The 13,152-nt window shown below is 37.2% G+C and overlaps 2 protein-coding genes across 2 annotated transcripts; one reads left to right on the top strand and one right to left on the bottom strand.

Annotated features, from left to right (window-relative positions):
- The first annotated feature begins 3,965 nt into the window (after nt 1–3,965).
- On the top strand, nt 3,966–4,785 carry LOC113536081 (hemoglobin embryonic subunit alpha). The gene is made up of 3 exons (XM_026929813.3): nt 3,966–4,111; nt 4,209–4,416; nt 4,534–4,785. The coding sequence occupies exons 1-3, from the start codon at nt 4,017–4,019 to the stop codon at nt 4,660–4,662; spliced, it is 432 nt and encodes a 143-aa protein (XP_026785614.1). The 5' UTR covers nt 3,966–4,016; the 3' UTR covers nt 4,663–4,785.
- Nucleotides 4,786–6,718: 1,933 nt separating this feature from the next.
- Nucleotides 6,719–7,556, bottom strand: LOC113535865 (hemoglobin subunit beta-like). The gene is made up of 3 exons (XM_026929403.3): nt 7,399–7,556; nt 7,068–7,290; nt 6,719–6,930 (listed from the first exon to the last, which is right to left on the bottom strand). The coding sequence occupies exons 1-3, from the start codon at nt 7,488–7,490 to the stop codon at nt 6,802–6,804; spliced, it is 444 nt and encodes a 147-aa protein (XP_026785204.1). The 5' UTR covers nt 7,491–7,556; the 3' UTR covers nt 6,719–6,801.
- Nucleotides 7,557–13,152: the final 5,596 nt, after the last annotated feature.

Genomic DNA, 13,152 nt, shown 5'->3' with positions numbered 1-13,152 from the left:
AAGGTAAAGTTTGGTGTCCAACAAGGCTCTGTTTTAGGCCAACTGCCCTTTTCTTTATATATGCTACCTCTGGACAAAATTATTCGTAAACATTAGCTTCCACTGTTACGCTGATGACGCAGAGTTGTATGTTTCAGCAAAGCCAGATGACAAACACCAGCTTAATAAAGTTGAAGAATTTGTAAAACACATTAAAAAGTGGATGCTTATTAACTTTCTCTTACTTAATTCTGACAAGACAAAAGTACTTGAACTAGGACCACATGCAGCTAGAAGTAAGCTTTCAGATTACATAATAACTCTGGATGGCCTTTCTGTTTCATCATGTGCAGCGGTAAAAGACCTTGGTGTGATTATCGACTCTAGTCTTTCATTTGAAGCTCATGTAGATAATATTACTAGGATCACTTTCTTTCATCTGAGAAATATTGCTAAAATAAGAAATATATTGTCACTACACGATGCAGAAAAATTAGTTCATGCTTTTGTTACCTTTGGGTTGGATTATTGTAATGCCTTGCTGTCTGGATGCTCTAGAAGATGCATAAACAAGCTCCAGTTAGTCCAGAATGCAACAGTGAGAGTCCTTACTAGAACCAGAAGGTATGACCACATCACTCCTATCTTATCCACCCTGCATTGGCTCCCAATCAAATTTTGTATTGATTATAAAATACTACTATTTACCTATAAAGCACTAAATGGTCTCGCAGCACAGTACCTGAGTGAACTTTTGGTCTTTTATGATCTGCCACATCAAAAGGTGCAGGCTATTTGTTGGTACCTCGAATAGTGAGGGCTAGAGCTGGTGGTAGAGCTTTCTCTTACAAAGCCCCACAGCTATGGAACAGCCTTCCACTTAGTGTTCAGGGCTCAGACACAGTCTCAGTGTTGCCTTGCTGAGAACTAGGCTGAAAACTCTTGTGAATAGATTTTTCTTAGGTAAAGGAGTAGGTCTTGTGGGTTCACAGGCATAGAGTGTTGTGGTGAACTGGGATGTTTGGTTGCTGTGCTGTGGTTCACTCAGGTTTGTCGACGGTGGAGTGGCTTGCTGCTTTACGTCCCAGGGCACCCTCATGTCTGTGTTGGCTTCTGGTTCTCCCTTTTAGTTATGCTGTCATAGCTAGTCTTGCTAGAGTTCCTGCTTGCACTCTGCACACAAAGTACATTGTCCTTAACCATTACAGAACAAAAGCTTACCTAACAATCTCTCCCTCTCTCTGTCGAGCTACACATGCCACTACTGAGATGCCAGTGATCCTGACTCCTGCTGCTGTCCAGACCTGCCTGACCCTTCGTGATGCCCTGCTTCTGGTTGGAGTTCTCATCGGTTGAGATCGCTCGCTGCTGCTGGGGGTGGCCCCATATGGATGGCCTGAAGAACCGTTTGGATTGCTGGGGATGGTGCCACTTGGGGGCTGTGGAGATGCCTTGGGGATCTCATATGGAGAGTTGTACTGTGATGGCTTGGGACTGCGATTGCTGTGGTGGCTTTGGGGCTGCAGTTGCCATAAGCAGTTTTGTACTCAGGACTCCATCAGTGAACAGTGGAACCAACCGGACTTCTTGCGAAAACTGTGATGAATTTACTGGTTTCACATTTGCACTGTTTGTCCACATAGTACACAGTAATAGAAGGGATTTATTTATAATTGCACTATCCGTTGCACCCAGATGAGGATGGGTTCCCTTTTGAGTCTGGTTCCTCTCAAGGTTTCTTCCTCATATTGCCTCAGGGAGTTTTTCCTTGCCACCGTCACCTCTGGCTTGCTCATTAGGAATAGGTTCACATATTTACAATATATTTTGAATCCATTTATTTCTGTAAAGCTGCTTTGTGACAATGTTCATTGTTAAAAGCGCTATACAAATAATACTGAATTTAATTGAATTGAATTCACGTAATTTTAAACATTTATATCGATGCTTGTTTATAATTTTAAATCATGTGCTGTGCTGCTACTGCAAGAAATGAAAAAGGAAATGCTACCTTTTAGTGGTGGGTTGGTTTTTATTACTGTGATTTTTACTTAATCTGTTCATACTGAATTTTAGAAAAAATTGGCTATTTCGAAAATATTGAAGATTTTCTAAATTCTGTTGTTACTGCTGTAAGAAATTAATTATAGACTGTTACTTCATCTTAACATGTAGTAATTTTACGTAGCCTTACAGTATTTTACTGATGAATTTAGAGAACCTATTTTTTCAAATTTATGTTATTGAGATTTAATTTAATGATGCCATCACTGAAAAAAAATGGAATATATGATCGGTCAGATTTCAGAGAATGTATTACGTATAGTTTACATAAAAATATTAAGTTTCTCATCAAGACATGATTTCATTGTTTATACTAAACTTGATCAATTCTCGTAGTATTAACGTAAACAAATTACATTTTAAAATCTTGCGAGGATGTTGGCGCTGACGGGAATAAATCATTATAAATTGACCTGAGCTAAGTGTGTGTGGCAAAATGGCTGCCACAGAATACCAGTGACCCAGGTTCGATCTTCAGCTCCGGTAAGAGTACTCGGTTGGATTTTACTCAGGGCTTAATAAATACATGATCAAATCATGTTGGGCATATGACAACAAATTATGTTAATGTAACTCCGTTCAATCACGTGGAACCGATGTACGCATTGGAATTAAATAAATTCAGGGAGTTTTTTTCAGTGATGAAAAAGTATGCTCAAATAAATAATATTTTAAACATGTAACCGAAGATGAAAGCAAAGGCCTAAACGAATGAAAATATTTGTCCCAAATTCTTGCTGTCTAAATTTACCAAACAGGACTGAGCTTCCCAAAAGTATCGCAAAGATCATCTTAAGAGACCATGATCTTTGTGTTGCGATGCTTTTGGGAAACTCGGCCCATGCCATTAAAAATGGCTTTTCAGTCCATTCTGTCAAAAGGTAAGCCATGGTTCTATAGAATATAAATATGAAACATTCTCCTTCACATGTAGATAGCCAACATCTTGAAGATTTCAGAAATGTATCATGTGTTGGGGGATTTGTTTTATCAATGGCAAGAAATCTTAGAAAGCTGGAAATTCGAAAACTGTCCCAGTATATCTGAATTCATCATATATCATATACTGTGTACAACAATAAATTCTTGGCCTATAAATATTTATGTAGACCTTTAGAAAACTATTGACGTAGTTGTATTATATGAGATAATATTGGTTAAATATATATTTAGTAATATGAATTAGCATGATAACCACAGTGCAGTGTAATCTACTGACACTAGCTGCAGTGAGTGAAATAGGAGGAGCCCGCGATACATCTTTAGCGGTCACGCCCATGGAAACCTTCTTTTGATAACGTATTTAAAATGAAAAGCAACATTTTTTGGCAGCCTTCAAAAGAAAAAAAAATACTGCATTAAACTGATAAAAGTAAATCATTGCCTTCCCAGTTTGCCTGCAGCGTTTGGATTGCAGTGAAAAAGCAAAGAATGTGAAAGAATAAAGAAACATTTAAATTAATTTATGCATTTTATTGTGTGATTAAAAACCTGAACTTTATACATATATATATATGAATAAATAATTTATGTTTGATGTTTTTAATTCAGATCCCTTATATATTTTCAATAAAAATACTACCCCTTGTATACACCTCATAAAAACTATGCGTAAATACAAAATATTGTTTTTTCAATGTAATACAAATACTTTTTTTTTTTTTTTTTTTTAGAAAAGCAGACTAGATTAACATTGAGTTTTAATTAATTTCGTGTAATTTGTCTTCTGGGCTGATTAGACAATTTTAAATGTTATGAGTTAAATGTTACAGTTGAATTAGCTAATTGTTTCCTATCAGGCGTGAAAGTTATCTATTACAAGCAGCAGAAGCGCTGTCTAATCTGTCATATTTGAATTTAATCCAAGTTGTTACGTTTCTGAGGTGGGTGTGCCAGCTTCTGGTCCTTGTATAAAAGGGTGATTCGTTTTTGAGGCAGTTTACAGAGGTCGTCTGCAAAACCACTCCGAAACCATGAGTCTCTCTACCAAGGACAAAGCCGCCATCAAAACTTTTTGGGCCAAGATCGCTCCCAATGCTGAAGAAATCGGTAGCCAAGCTCTGTTCAGGTAAGTGCTTGAGTAACTCTTCTCATTTTGCTATTCATTTCGATTCCTCTTCCAGCACCGAGGACTAACTCTGTGTATACTAACTGTGTGTACGCAGGATGCTGACTGTTTATCCGCAGACCAAGACCTATTTTTCCCATTGGAATGACTTGAGCTATGGCTCTGCCCAAGTGAAGAAGCACGGAAAGACTGTTATGTCTGGCGTGGAAGAGGCTGTGAGCAAAATCGATGACCTGACCAATGGATTGCTCAACCTAAGCCAGCTGCATGCTTTCCAGCTGCGTGTTGACCCTTCCAACTTTAAGGCAAGTTAATCTTAATCCTATCTCCATTTGCTCTGTAATATTTAAATCTTGTTCTACCTGTAGATCCTGTGCCACAACAAGCTTGTTACATCTTGTTTTTTTCCCCTTTCCTTGTAGATCCTATCCCACAATTTGCTCGTGGTTCTGGCCATCCTGTTCCCCACCGACTTTACTCCTGAGATACATGTGGCTATGGATAAGTTTCTCGTTGCCTTGTCCCTAGCTCTCTCCGAGAAGTACAGATAAGACACTCTGCAAGCAACAGAACAGAGACACCCACACGCACAATATGTCTTTCTCAGATCTAGCAAATGTCCTTGATTGATCTAAATAAAAGCCAAACTGTTTTTGGCCTGTTATCGAAAATAACACTGTATGTTATGTGTCTTCTTGAACATTTGTATTTAAGTATTAATGAGCGTTTATATTAAACTCAGGTCATAAAGAAGTTGATAGTCTGTGGTGGAGTTAAGAGTACACGAACATATAAAGATCTTTATAAAACACGAATCCCATACGTTTAACACAAACAACAAACATAGGACTAACAAATGTGAAGTGTGTTCAGTTAAAGCAGCTGTTATCATCACACCGTCATTTACTGTTATTATATAACTCAGTCATAATTGACCTTTAATCCAAACCCACATTTTTCTTATATTCCACACACAGCCCTGCTTCAACACACATCAATTGAAACCTCTTAAGTTTTGTCAAAATGATTTGAACAAATAAATTTATCTACCCGTTCTCACTCGCAACACTTCAAATACTGAAGCATGGCCAGAACCCTTTAGCGTCACTGCACAGATGCAGAAGGGCGCCTTTGGCTTTAATATACTGACGCGCTTTTTAATCCTGTGGTTATCAGTGATATCCCATTTGATTCAGCTCTCCGACGCAAAAAGCAAACACCTTTACTGTTTTGCAGATGAACCTTGTGCTTTGAAGGTCTGACGCAAAATGTGAATGAACAGCGGCAGCTCCTGACCAGATTTTGGAGTGACAGGCCGACATTAATAATTTTAGGCTAAATAAATCTACTATTACATTCACTGAAAAAGATATATTGGAGTGAATTTTATTCAAGAAAAGTGTGGCAACAATTTTCACACAAAAATCTCGAAACAAGTAAGGTTTGCATGGCACCAAGTTAGTTTACCTAGCAATTTTCTGGTTTTATAAGGACATTTTGCTCATGTCTGAGTTAAATTAACTACATAAATATCGACACTATAAAAAGAATACACTATCTTCTTAAAGCTCGCTAACATCTTTAAAAGCTCCCCCCAAAAGAAAAATGGCCATGAGTAGAGAGACTCACATTAGCCTTCAGAAAGATGGAAGCTATATCTTCACGTTCTCAAACCTTAAAGATATTAGCCTGAAAAACACAAAGAGAGTGAACCACAAAATTTTTCCAGAAACACCTGATCTTTCAAAACATTTCATAATACAATAGCCTTAGGCCTTAAAGCTGACATAAAACAAGAAATATTAAAAGCAATCTATCCATAAAGCTCAAAAATAAATCAGTTTAAAGTTCCGAGTTCAAATGCAAATCTATGCAAATCGAGTTCAAAAACCAGGCCCCCACTCCAGCATACAGTCTAACAGCTTGTTTTGAGACATCTCACCATCACACCCATGTGTGGGCCTTCCTCAAACTGTTGCCACAAAGTTGGAAGCACATAACTGTATAGAATGACTTTGTATGCTGTAGCATTAAGATTTCCCCTTTACTAGAACTAAGGGGGGTCAAATCTGTTCCAGCATGACAATGCCCCTGTGCACAAAGCGAGCTCCATGAAGACATGGCGGGCCAAGTCTGGTGTGTAAGAACTCAAGTGTCCTGCACATAGCTCTGACCTCAACCCCACAGAAAACCTTCTGGATGAACTGGAACACCAAATGCAAGCTTCTTTTTTCTACTTGCAAAATAATATAAATTAAACTAAGTAAATTAAAGTAAGTAAAATATACACTTTGGGTTTTAGCCACCCATTTACATGAATTGTACAGAACTGGAAGCATTTAAGTAAAAATCACAGGTTTGTTTTTGTCATATATACAGAACAACTGAATCATTTTATTCTAAAAAAAAGGAGTGTAAATCTTGTGAAAATGACTTTTTGTGTTGCTTACAACGCAGCACAATGCAATGCAACGATAGGTATTAAAGAAATATTTCATAAGCTTCAAGGGTTTAAGGATTGTTGTAATATCAGATTTCTGCCTCTCAAGCCAAAACTCAGGAAAACCACCTCCTTCTGTTTATTAAGAACCACAAGACGTGAATGAGTAGTGATCATTTAAATATTTATTTGCTTTAACCGACAAAGTTAAACTTCAATGCAGAAAACGCAGAAAATGCACATTCAGCATTTACTGGTACTGTTTTCCGAGTGCGGAGACTACGACAGCCAGGAACTTCTGCAGAGCTGCCTGCACTTCAGCTGTGAAGCTAGCACCCAGGGTAGAGGCAGTTACAATGGTAATGCAGTCAGCCAACAGCTATAGGAGGAAACAGAGGATAAAGAATGAACACAGGTTAAGTCATAATACCAATGATTAATGCAGGCTAAGGGTCAAACTGGCAGTGAATTAACTAACAGAAGTAATGGCTTATAAATAAATAAAATAAGACGCACCCTGAAGTTATCGGGATCCACGCGCAGTTTTTCGGAGTGCAGCACACTCAACTCGGTATAAGTGCTCTTAATGTTGTCCATGTTCTTCACAGCTTTCTCCAGACCACGCATTACAGTCAAACCGTGGGCAGCAACATTGGGATTTCCCAAAATGGCAGCGGCGTTGTACAAGTTTCCAAAGTTACCGAAATACCTCTGGGTCCATGGGTACACGACCAGACACCTGATTAACATTTAAAAAGTACTTATAAATGTTAATTTATCGAGTCTTCTCAGGTAATTTATTTAAATATTTTTTTGGGTCAGGTAATTCATTTTTGCATAAATATACCTTGACAGTGCCTGGTGACCGACAGACTCGTAATCGATCTTCGAAAAGATGTCCTGGATGGTAGCGCGCTCGAAATCTGTCCACTCAACCATGTTGCTGGCTTTTGGAGTTTCTGAATCTCTTGATGAACAAGCAGTCCTGGACGCAAACAGTCTTGGTCCCCAGCTTATATATGCATTCGACCACTCCTCCCAATCTGTTAATGGGGGTCATATCAGATATGTGCATGTCTCTCATAAAACGGTTTTCATAGAAGTCGTTCAAGAATGTGTAGTACCCTAAATGGTGAGTGCATTATTAGAGGGAAAAAAATGGTTATTGGATAGTTAGTGGGATCCTGCCTAAATGGGTTCTATCAGAAATGTTCTGGAAGAGTTCTACAGAGAACCTTTAAAGGTTTCCCCAAGGAGTTTGGATGTAATTTTTCCCCTATGTTTGTAGTTTGTAATTAGATAAATTCAAGCTTAATAACTGCATAGTTATATAGTTTATTAGTCCAAGCAAAATAAATCAGCTGTGCAAGCAAAGTGCTTCTAAACCTGTGGAAGATGAAACTTATCTTCTCAAATTCTCAGACGCAATTCTTTTTTTTTTTCATAACTTGACATTCATTCCGTATGGTTCATGTATTATATTTAAAATATTCTTCTGCGTAGGTGTTCATTGGAAAGATATACCGTGTGTTCAATATGTTGTTCAATATCCGACTGAGCCAAAATGTCAGTTGTTAGACGTTCCTAAACCTTTACAACTTGCGTCTCACACAACCGGCCACAAAAGCTCACGCAGCCCACAACAGGCAGTCCCCGAACCGACCGCTGAAAAATGCATTATAATTCTAGCACAATAATTGACATCGATCTCACATCAGTTGAGTAATGAGCTATTCACAGTAAGGTGCCTTTATTTGACATAAAGATTTTCCATGTATACTTTGTCACTCAATACTCAGCATACGAAAGAGAAGTAATGAACATAAAGCACAGCAAAACTTTTACTTTATTGTTTGTCGTCTTTACTGAATGCCAATATTTCAGACTGTAGGCGAATTTATATGGGTGTAAAGTCTGCATTTTTTCACCCTACTGTTCGGATTAAAACTGATTTTCCCCTGTAAGTGAAAACAAAATGTAAAAAGTAAAATTTAAATTGCTGCTCTCTGCCTAAACTATTCCCAGACCTGCCTTTTCTTTTTCATATCTTGCGGAAGTAGGATTAATGGGTCATCAGGTTAATTGGGAAACCATAACAGCAGGTGAATAAGGTAGGCGGGGAAATACAGAATAAGCAGGGGAACTGCAGGGGATGGTGGGAAATATAGAACGTTACATAGACGTACTAGTGAGAGACTTTTTCTTAAGCGTACTGTGTTCATATAATTTTAGATATTAATGCTGATGTTTATTTTTAATCCCTTGTTATGTTTATGCTTGCAAAACATGAATGATAAAATGTTCCTCACTTTTTAGTAGCGATTTTCTATTGTGATGTATTTTATCCGTTCATAGTGAGTGTTAGAAAAAGTTGGTTATGAATGTGGAAATATTGAAGGTTTTCTAGATCCTGTTGTTATTACTGTTTGAAATTTAGCTATGTTACTTAGACCAACACCTTGATATGTGGTTATTTTTGCTTACTATGCAGTGTTCATACAATATTAGAATGAGTTAATGATATATTTGGAGAAGATCATTTCCGTTAATCATGTTACTGAAGTTTGATTTATTGATATCATGAATAATTGCACTACAAATAAATAACATTTTAACGGGTCATTTAGGGTGACAATAAATGCCTAAACCAACAAAAATATGTGTCCTAAATTCACAAACATGGTTGTGGTTTTCACAAATGGGTAAGCCATGCTTCTTTAGAATATAATGGTAAACATTTTTCCTTTAAATTTAAATAGTTAAACACTTTGTTTAAATAAACACCTTGAAGATTTCAGACAAAGTCTATCATGTATTGGGGTATTTTGTTTTATTAATGTGGAATTTTGTTTTATAAAGGTGGAAATTCAAAAACTGCTCCAGCATAAAATAATTTATATTGGCCCTTAAAATATGGTACTTCATACCGAATAGTGCATCGACAAACAAAAAGAGTGATACCGCCCTCTGCCGTTCAAATTTACTGTGCCTGATGAAAGCATCAATTTAAACTATTTTACCAGTAGGAGGTGCTCCTGATCCACGGAGACAGAGTCTACAGTATATGTGGAAGTAATTGTATCTGAGGAAAGGTAGGCTAGAATAGTTTACAGTGTAACTAAGAAACTATAAGCACAGAGAGGAATAGTAGTCCAGACTTCCATCACAGGGATGGAGATTCTGCGCAAGGCAGTCTCATGTTGGTGACCAAAACAACGTTGTCCCTTTTGCCAGAAAAGCCTTGAGTCAGTACACGGCTAAATCTGATTGGGAAGCAAGGGCATTTCTAGGGCATTCAGTCTGAGGAAAGAATTAAATTGAGTGGGGAAAAACCTCTTTTTTTGAAGTAGAGGTGATTGTGTCCTTAGGATATTATATTCAGAAGCCTGTAAAACTTGAAATAAAGTAAAAGTAACTGTTAATACAGTGTCAACGGAGGAAAGGATTGTTTTGCAATCTTTTGTTTTTACTAATGGCATCATAGGTGAATGTAGAGAGGAGAGGAAGCGTATGGTCCCTTAAAAATAGTCGAAATACTGGCAGTAATTTGAAGTGTGGAAAGTTGACACTTGTTTTTAAAAAGGTCTTCACAACAATTATATCATTCGTTCATTTTGTATTCAGTAATCACCTCATCCTGATCAACATATGTAAACGTTTAATAAAACTTCTAATACGTGCTCTTTTAAATATCAATAAGAAAAAAAGCAGGAACATGCGATAAAACTAATCACATAAATATATACACGAGCATTATAGATAGATAGATAGATAGATAGATAGATAGTAAATATGGCAAAAACCAATGATGACATTAATTTAAAAAAAAATGATGTGACCGTAACATAGAAAGGATGATGGCAACGAACTGCTGAACTTTAAGCTCATGAGGCCCACTTCTCAGCTTCTTGAGAGCTTACCCCATTTGCCCAGGGCATTTATTAACTGTCTAATAAATTAAACTAAAACAGAAAAACAGATCCTGAAAACAAGAAGTCTTATAGTCTAACAGCAGCCACCTGTCAGTCATTCCAGATTCACATGTTGCCTGGCTCGTTTATATTGCGTTGTATCATTGTTAAAATACGATGTTAAAATGTGAAGGTACTACGCAAAATACGTAGGCCTAAAGGTTTTGATTAAAATGTTGGGTTTTTTTTTTTTGGTATTTTTCCATCTAACCCTTCACCCACGCCCCCAGTAATTCTTTACTGAGGCCCTCCACTGTTTGAATACATTTGCATTAGACAGTTGTGGACTCGCTTATCATGGTTTCGAGTCTCGATATACAGTATCTGCCCTTTCCGAGCAAAACGGGAGAGAGCAGTTATCTGAATTCAGTTATTTGAATTTATTATTGATGCATTCATTTATCTGAATTCTCAGGTACTTTAGTATACTTTAGATCGAAATACTTTTCATTTATTGATTCAGTCTGCTATAACCACGTGACCAATAACTTCCGAAGCTTCTCACGTGACTGCTTTGGAACCGGATCCAAAAAAAGCTAAACCCTGGCGCGCATTTGGAGGCTGGTTTAAAGAATTAGCGGTTTACGGGAGTTTGCGATTTATAAATCATTCGGAGTTATGGAACTAGCAAAGACACAAGGACCTTCTCAACAAATTAGGTTTTCTATGTATAAGAAACTTGTATTAATAAATCTCACTAACAAAATCAACAAGCACAATCAATCCCATTGTTACGTTCTGGGGTATGTCCGCGTGTTTTTTGTGTTTTGTTCTCTCCCCCTTTTCTCTCGCCCTCCCTTTATTGCCCTGTCTCTGCAGCGGTTGCCTCATTGGATAACGTTCCTGTCTGTCTCAATTAACCCCGCTGATGTCATCGGCCGTGACATCCAATCAACCTCTGACCCCGCCTATTTAAAACCAGCTGCCATTCATTCATGAGAAGTCGTTGTTGTCCTGGCCGTGTAAAACTAAAACCCTGTTTGTACCTCTGTTTGTTCTGTGTTAAGTTACACTGCCTTACTGTGTTTTGTCCTTGTATGTCAATTGTTCCATGTTTCCCCGCTTTGTTCTAGTCACTTGTTTGTATGGTTACTTTGTTGTTTGTTACCGTGGTTGTGACTCTGTTAGTGTTGGGGAAAAGGGGACAGGTAAGTACGTCACGTGACATACATGGTGCAGCACGCAGGAGGTCCGTTTTTGTATTAGACACACTAGGTTAGGAGCGAGTACCACCCTCTGTACTTTTGGTTTGGCTAGTTAGAGTAGGTAGTTAGAGCGTCCTGGACGCTGAAGATTTATTTTCTATCTTTTGTTGTAGTTAGGTTAGAGGGCTAAAATAGGTAGACTTGTTTTGTTTTGTTCATTTCTTTGCTTTGGTGCCGCTCGCGTCCCTTTTTCCCCTTTGGTGTCCTGTTCTGTGTTACTGTAAATAGTTTGTAAATATTACCACTCTCACCCGGCACTACACACTTTACCACTTGTATATAGATAAATAAATCACTTGGATTGTTTTGCACTGCTGGTTACTGGTCCTTGATTACCCACACACCACTCATATTTGTAATAATCAAATAAGTGTTATTCCCCACAAACCCCTAGACTAATTGGGGTTGTAAAACCCATACGTGTTTTACAGCCACCATGAGACTTACCTATGAAGTAACTGGCATTGGACTAGGGCTGGGTCAAATGCAAATGAAAAAGTTTAAGTGCAAAAGTGCAAAATTATGTCGTGTTCCATTTGCCTTCTTCTTTTAAAATCATTTAAATTATCTCCGAAGAAATGTAATGCACAGATTTGCATCATAATGATATTCAAAACCCGTTTGTTTAGTACTGTAATTAGTTTATTATTTGTATGTTGATCTATACAATGTATAGATTAAAACACCTTATTGTTATAAAAACATTACAAAGCAAAACAATAGCTTATGATCTTCTCTGCTGACAGCCACCAGGCATTCACACTCAATTCACTTGAAATACATTTTATTTACAGTCCCCACTAAAAGTATTGGAACAGCAAGGCAAATTCTTTTTTTTTTTTTTCTTTTTTACTTTGTACACTGCAGACATTTAGGTTTGAGATCAAAAGAACGATGGATCAGAATGTCAGATTTCATTTCCTGATATTTATAACTAGATGTATAAAACAACTTAGAACATGGTAGCTTTTGTTTAAACTTTGCAATTTTTCAAGTGATTAAAATATTGGAACATGTGACTGACAGGTGTTGCCCAGGTGTGATAGTTTAAACAATGAATTCAATAAAAAAACAGCTCATTCAATTTAATTAAATCAATTGGCACATCGGTTCCACGTGATTGAGTTATATTAACACAATTTGTTTTCGCAAATCCAACATGATGTGATCATGTATTTTGAAAGCCCGCACTCTCACCGAGCTCAGGATTGAACACAAGTTGTTCGATTAGAAACTTGTTTAAATTAAATTTAGTATAAGCAATTAAATCACGTTTTGACTTAATATTTTTTATGTAAACTATGCGTAATATGTTTTCTTAAATATGACCGATAACATATTCCTTTTTTCTGAATGTCTACTCTTGGTTTGAGTCTTGGGTTTCGCCTGTGAAGACTTGCATTTGTTGTTAAAAAGGATAAACCA

The sequence above is a fragment of the Pangasianodon hypophthalmus genome, chromosome 23 (assembly GCF_027358585.1).
Source record: "Pangasianodon hypophthalmus isolate fPanHyp1 chromosome 23, fPanHyp1.pri, whole genome shotgun sequence".
NCBI classification, from domain to species: domain Eukaryota; kingdom Metazoa; phylum Chordata; class Actinopteri; order Siluriformes; family Pangasiidae; genus Pangasianodon; species Pangasianodon hypophthalmus.
This window is presented reverse-complemented; position numbering and strand designations above follow the sequence as displayed.

Coding starts and splice junctions, on each gene's coding strand:
- LOC113536081 (XM_026929813.3), top strand. CDS start 4,017: ATGAGTCTCTCTACCAAGGACAAAGCCGCCATCAAAACTTTTTGGGCC. Junction 4,112..4,208: donor GGTAGCCAAGCTCTGTTCAG/GTAAGTGCTTGA, acceptor GTGTGTACGCAG/GATGCTGACTGTTTATCCGC. Junction 4,417..4,533: donor TTGACCCTTCCAACTTTAAG/GCAAGTTAATCT, acceptor CTTTCCTTGTAG/ATCCTATCCCACAATTTGCT.
- LOC113535865 (XM_026929403.3), bottom strand. CDS start 7,490: ATGGTTGAGTGGACAGATTTCGAGCGCGCTACCATCCAGGACATCTTT. Junction 7,291..7,398: donor GGTCACCAGGCACTGTCAAG/GTATATTTATGC, acceptor AATGTTAATCAG/GTGTCTGGTCGTGTACCCAT. Junction 6,931..7,067: donor TGGATCCCGATAACTTCAGG/GTGCGTCTTATT, acceptor TTCCTCCTATAG/CTGTTGGCTGACTGCATTAC.